This window comes from Rhinoderma darwinii, chromosome 11 (genome assembly GCF_050947455.1).
Source record: "Rhinoderma darwinii isolate aRhiDar2 chromosome 11, aRhiDar2.hap1, whole genome shotgun sequence".
In the NCBI taxonomy this organism is placed as follows: Eukaryota; Metazoa; Chordata; class Amphibia; order Anura; family Rhinodermatidae; genus Rhinoderma; species Rhinoderma darwinii.
This window is the reverse complement of record NC_134697.1, coordinates 86548966-86555535: the sequence shown is the minus strand read 5'-3', so window position 1 is coordinate 86555535 and position 6570 is coordinate 86548966. Positions and strand designations below refer to the sequence as shown.

The window sequence follows — 6570 nt, the reverse complement described above, 5'->3', positions numbered from 1 at the left end:
ACATAGTATGGCGCCTCCGGGTGTTCAAAGTGTATAGCAATGTGCACGTCCACCTACTGAGCTCAATGCTGGTGGACATGCACTCTCCCCACAACCTTGTCTCTGCATTGTAATCTTCTGATACCTGCAGATCAGCCAATAGAAATAGCTTTCATTCCTGCTTGTCAGGAAAGGAGCGGAGCCTCTGCAGTTCCATGTCGGTATAGCTTTGGAGACTCCTTCTGCTGGGAAAATAAAGCACTGTTGTCAGATGCCAGAGTAGGAAGGAGAATAATTTTGCTCAGAGCCTCTCCCCCAGGAGCACAGATTAGCTGCAGCACCAAGGGGCAGGACAAAGATCCGAAGTCCACAAACAAGTCCACCTCTGAATGGGTCAACAGAAACAAAATTAAGGATTTGGGGTGGCCGAGTCAAAGTCCTGACTTTAATCCCATTGAGATGCTGTAGCAAATCCTTAAATTGGCACTTCATGCTCGAAAACCCTCCAATGTAACCAAATAAAAACAATTCTGCAAAGACGAGCGGGCCAAAATTCCTCCACAGAGATGTAAAAGACTCATCGCAAGTTATCGCAAACATTTAATTGCAGTTGTTACCACCAAGGCTGGCGCAACCAGTTGTTCGCTTTAGGGGGGCAATTACTTGATCGCATGGGCAAAATAGGTTTTGAATTATTCTCATTAAATGGAATGGAATTAAAATAGGTTGGATGATCTGAAACATTTAAATGGGACAAATTAGCAAAAATGTTAGAATTCAAGTAAGGGGCAAATATTTTTTCAACGCACTGTATAATGTTAGTGCAAAATGTTCGGTGTAAGCACTACTAAAGGAGCGCACCTACTAGTAGTCTCTATAGGACTGGCTTGGAAATACCTGTAGGTTAAACTACACTCTGGTTTTGGGAGGCCGTTGTGTGACCGATTCTAAAAAAGAGACGCAGTAAAACTCTCCTGAGGTGGTTAGTTAGAAAGAAGGGGATGTGAGGGCCACAAGGGACCTGTGCTCACCAGATGTGGAAGAAAGAAGGCAACTCGGAGGAGCTCAGCGGAACGATGCTGCTGCTACAGTCGCTGTTGTATTCTGGAACCAGCCAGTGGGAGTAACATCTAATGGATAAGGGAACTCCTGGTGGAGTCTACGTAGAAGGGGTTGTTGGTCACAGATGTGAGCAGTTCACTGGTTGTAGCCGCTTTCTGCAGATGTCCGTAGTTCAGAGGGTGATGACACCTTCCTGTGTACAGTCATCAATATACCAGGTGGCCGGTTGGAATCCAGGAGGCCGTCATATGGAGATACATCTGTAAAGACCTGTGCCAGGCAAAATGGCTTGAGTGGATGTCACCAAATGCTAGTGGCAAACTCACAGATACCTGCTGGGGCCCTGTGTCTAAGGCCCTGTTCACACAGAGTTTTTTGGCGCGGAAACCGCTCCACAAAACTCGTCAAAAAACTCCCGAAAATGCCTCCCATTGAATTTCAATGGGAATGGGAGTTGGACAAGTTTTTTTACCGCAAGTAAAAAAAAATGTTGCGGTAAAAAGAAGCGACACGACCCATCTTTCAATCAGAAAGGGTAAAAAAAACACCTTGACGAGTTTTTGTCAAACCACTGTGCAAAAAACGTCTGGAGCAGTTAATGCAGGAGGAATTTTCCTCCTGCAAAAAACTCTGGGCCATGTACTGTATATAAGCCTATCATGTGTGATACTGTCTGCTGAGCCGCTGTATCCAATCTTATCATGTGTGATACTGTCTGCTGTTCCCTTTATCTCAGCCTATCATGTGTAATACTGTCCTCTGTATCTAAGCCTATTATGTGTAATACTGTTAGCTGGGACCTGTATCTAAGCCTATCATGTGTGATATTGCCTTCTGAGCCGCTGTATCCAATCTTATCATGTGTGATACTGTCTGCTGTTCCCTTTATCTCAACCTATCATGTGTGATACTCTCTGCTGAGCCACTGTATCCAATCTTATCATGTGTGATACTGTCTGCTGTTCCCTTTATCTCAACCTATCACGTGTGATACTGTCTGCTGGGCCCTGTATATAACCCTATCCAGTGGCATAGCTATAGGGGTCATAGTCCTATAGATATGCTGTCTCATATACATTTTCTGGGGGGGTAAAACATGTCTTGGGGCTTGTGCCCCTGATGTTCTAGGACCTTAGCAGCTCCACCGGCTGATAGTGCTGCATCGATGGGTCACTTAGGAGACCCAGGATACAGCTGAAAGCTTTGGGCCATCGGCCATGAAGTGAAGTTGTGTTTGGCCCAAAAATAACTTTTACAGCGCGGCCCGTGAGCCTCCAGCTACGCCCCTGGCAGCCGGTGTATTCCTGCAGGCACCTCATCTCCCGGCTATTGAATATTTGTTGGGGCAGTTGATGAGGAAACTGCTGCAGACTTGGTTCATCAGTGCAGGTTGTGTGCCGGCGGCTTGGTTAGAAAGGATTGTTCTTCCATTCCTTCAGATCTCCTGGCCTCAGATTGAGGGTGTCGGTTATAGTTCTTACTCTGTGTGTTTGCCATGTGCTGGCCTGATTGTGTGTGCCAGTCTAGTATTCTGTTTTACAGCCCTGCTACTTTTCATGAATCTTACCGAATGTGTGCAGACCTCTATTTACCAATGCAAAGAAGTTTTTCCAAAGGACTAAAAACTACTATGGGCAGCCACTTTTGCACTCCTTTGGGCATTGTCACGCAGCTTCTTCACAAACTGGAGAAAAACAAAGCTCCTATCTAGGTGAAGGAAGTATTCACTTTGCAACTTACCGAGTTTGGTGTTTCTGAATGACTAAATTATGATCGTGGATCAGGACCCTATCAGTGACCATAAAGATAGAAAAGATTTTTTTCAAAAATGGTCTGTAATAATAACACACTGATGCTTTAAAGAGGACCTGTGACTAGATAATATAACTTGAACTGGTCTACTGACCTGAATAGCGCTGTCTCCCTGATTCCAGCACTGTTTTTTCATTTTTTCCTGGACCCCCCTGATATAGAGATATGACCCACTGTTGTGTTGGCTCCCTATATGCTAATTTGCTGTAGTTAGCCAAGGGGGTGGGGCTAGCTTCCCTGCCTCTGATACTGACCAACCAGCGCGAGGCAGCTTGAGGGTAGTTCACGCCTTGTTGGCTAACTACAGCATATAGGGAGCCAACACAACAGTGGCCATATCTCTGGAATGAGGGGGTCCAGGAAAAAGAGAAAAACAGCGCTGGAATCAGGGAGAAGGCGCTAATCAGGTCAGTAGACTGGTTCAACTTATATGACCAAGTGACGGGTCCTCTTTAAATTTGGAGAAGAAAAACTGGAGAAGAAATACACTATTAGTTGCAAGATAAAAATGGATTCACATCCACATGTGTGTAATAAATTAAGATGAGTTTTATTTAGTTTTTTTTTAAGCATTACAGGTTCCAAAAATAGAATTGATGCCTTAGGAGTCATTTTCTGATTGACATTTCTGTAATATTCCTCATCAGTTGGAGCATGAAAACGGCTCCTCGATTGAGTGCATGATTTGATGTATCGCCATGTCTGCCTTACGGGCAAAACGTTTCCCACATTTTGCACATGAAAATGGCTTCTCCCCTGTGTGGGTCCGCTTATGAGTGACAAGGTGTCCTTTACTTGTAAAACATCGCCCACATTCAGAACAGGAGAAAGGTTTCTCCCCTGTGTGTGTCCTCAAGTGATAGATGAGGGCGCCCTTGTTGGTCAAATATTTTCCACACTCCGAACAAGAAAAGGGTTTTGTCTTGGTGTGAGTTATTTGATGTTTAACAACATACAATTTGTACTGAAAACACGTCCCACAATCGGAACACTGAAATGGGTTCTCTCCTGAGTGAAATTTCAGATGTGTTGCAAGTATAGCTCGATTTGTAAAACATCTTCCACACTCGGGACATGGGAAGAGGATTTCGCCCGTGTGGGTACGTTGATGACTTACAAGCTTTGACTTTTGACTGAAACACTTCCCACACAATGAACATACAAAGGGCTTTTCTCCAGTGTGAACTCGGTAATGTCTAACCAGGTCAGATTTACGCATAAACAATTTTCCGCATTCTGAACAAGAGAAGGGTTTCTCCCCTGTGTGGATTATTTTATGGACGTTAAGAGACCCGTTTTGGGTAAAACATTTCCCGCATTCAGAGCACTGATACTTGTTACCACTTCCATGGGCTATTCTACCATTATGGGAGTCTGTTATATTGTGAGAAATGGGGTAATGTCCTGGAGAATTGTGTGCGGGCTTGTCATTGTCTATGTTACAATCAGAAGACAACATGAGACATTTCTCCAGTCTATTCTTGATCATGGATCCATCTGCATGAGAAAAATAAAATCTTTAAACATTAAAGTTTACTACAGAAACATCTTACAATAACAAGCAAATATTTATAAATCACTATTATTGAAAGGATCAAGGCTAAAGCCTCGTTCACATCTGCGTTGGGGTCCCATTCTGACGTTCCGTCGGAGGTTTCCGTCAGAACGGGACCCTGAACAGACACAAACGGAAAGCAGAGGTTTCCGTTTCCATCGCCATTGATTTCAATGGTGACGGATCCGGTGCCCATGGTTTCCGATTTTCTCTGTTGTGCATCAGACCCGTAGTTTTGCCGGAAGCAATAGCCTAGTCATCTAGGCTATTGCGCAATTTGATGCGGAAAATCTGAATCAAAACGGTAGGTAAAGACAGGCAGGTAAAATCCGCACCTTTCTTAGGTCGGTTTTTACATTTTGCTGCATTTTTTTTCCAAATTTGTCAGATACAATTGTGAGGCAGAAACGCAAGATAAATTGACATGCTGTAGATTATAAAATACGCACCGCAGGGCGATTTATGTGCAGGAAAAATTCTGCTTAGTGTAGATGAGATTAGTTGAAACCTGATTTGCCTTCGCCGGTACTGTATTATGCTGCGGATTTGCTGCAGGAAAACCTGCACGGCAACTCCGCACGTAATACGCATCGTGTGCATGTGCACTGAAGGCTCCTCCTTCCCACCTCTCATTTGGCAAATGCATTTTCCTCACTAGTTTACATTGGCAGAGAAGATGGCAGAATACGAGACTGACGCAGTGATTAGACATGGGCAATATGTTACTCTTTTCTGTATTTAGTGGTTAGTAGTCACCTAGACTGGTATCTGTGGAATGTCCTCCTCTGTATTCTGCCAATCATGCCAGATAAATGTCTCTCCTTCTTCCTCTAGCCCTTCCACCTCTTCAACTTGAATAATAACCAGTTCTTCAGCCTAAAAAAAGAAATAAATCAAGAAAGAAAAAAAATCTAAACTTACAAATCAAACATAATAACATTCAATATGTGTAGAGGTTCCACAGGTCACAATGTCGTTTCTAAGATATTTGCTATATACCTGATGACTCTGTCGGACATTGTGATTTTTCTCTGGTCTATCCTTGGGGTTCACTGGACTGGCACATCTCCCTGCTGGCCATTTCCTACTGGATCCATCTATAGGAAACACGTAGACAATGACGGAATACATAGTGTATATTTGATGAAAAGATGGTGGGGTGACCCTCAAAACCGTTCTCTTCTTAAGGGGTTATGCGGGGACCAAAATTTATTAGCGGTGTAGTCTGTGCAGTATGTGAGTACACTCGCTAATATACATGCCGGTCCCCGGTGGCGCGGATTATGAGATTTAATAGATTTTTATAGCGCTGTCGGGGGACCGGAAGTCTAGTTGCACAGTCTTCTTTGATGACGATATGACTCTTCGTCATGTGACCGGCCCCGCTTTACTCCATGTACAAGCAGGAAAAATAGAACAGCGATTACATAGAGTACAACGGGCTCGGTCACGTGACAAAGAATCGTCATCAAAGAAGGGGACCGGAATGTATATTAGCGAATGTACTCACATACTGCAGGGATAATAATTTTTTTGGACCCTGCATAACCCCTATAATGGAAGTCTCCTCTTACCCGGTGATGTGAGGGTCTAGTGGTCCTCCATCATGACGTCCTTGTACAGATCCCTCTTACCCGGTGATGGGGTCCGGTGGTCCTCCATCATGACGTCCTTGTACAGATCCCTCTTACCCGGTGATGGGGTCTGGTGGTCCTCCATCATGACGTCCTTGTACAGATCCCTCTTACCCGGTGATGGGGTCTGGTGGTCCTCCATCATGACGTCCTTGTACAGATTCCTCTTACTCGGTGATGTGAGGGGCTGGTGGTCCTCCATCATGACGTCCCTGTACAGATCCCTCTTACCTGGTGATGTGAGGGGCTGGAGGTCCTCCATCATGACGTCCTTGTACAGATCCCTCTTACCCGGTGATGTGAGGGGCCGGTGGTGCTCCATCATGACGTCCCTGTACAGATCCCTCTTACCTGGTGATGTGAGGGGCCGGTGGTCCTCCATCATGACGTCCTTGTACAGATCCTTGTGTCCTTCTATATACTCCCACTCCTCCATGGAGAAATAGACGGTGACATCCTGACACCTTATAGGAACCTGACACACAATGAGACAGTCATCATCTCGACACCTTCATAGCGTCACTATAT

The 6570-nt window shown here is 44.7% G+C and overlaps 2 protein-coding genes across 7 annotated transcripts in view; both read right to left on the bottom strand.

Annotated features, from left to right (window-relative positions):
• Positions 1-3382: 3382 nt before the first annotated feature.
• On the bottom strand, positions 3383-5253 carry LOC142663743 (uncharacterized). The gene is made up of 2 exons (XM_075842566.1): positions 5165-5253; positions 3383-4350 (listed from the first exon to the last, which is right to left on the bottom strand). Exon 2 carries the CDS (start codon positions 4340-4342, stop codon positions 3497-3499), a length of 846 nt encoding a protein of 281 aa, XP_075698681.1. The 5' UTR covers positions 4343-4350; positions 5165-5253; the 3' UTR covers positions 3383-3496.
• A 160-nt stretch (positions 5254-5413) lies between these two features.
• LOC142663754 (uncharacterized) overlaps positions 5414-6570 on the bottom strand; it is a 28440-nt gene continuing 27283 nt past the window's right edge. For 5 of the 6 annotated variants that reach the window (XM_075842580.1, XM_075842579.1, XM_075842581.1 and 2 more), the window contains one exon: positions 5414-6517. In XM_075842580.1, coding sequence (XP_075698695.1) covers positions 5999-6517 — 519 coding nt within the window. In that variant the 3' untranslated portion in view covers positions 5414-5998. The remainder of the gene's footprint in view (positions 6518-6570) is intronic. The other variant, XM_075842584.1, reaches the window with a different exon arrangement.

Excerpts from the sequence above, each read along its gene's own strand:
- LOC142663743 (XM_075842566.1), bottom strand. The coding sequence starts at position 4,342 with ATGATCAAGAATAGACTGGAGAAATGTCTCATGTTGTCTTCTGATTGT.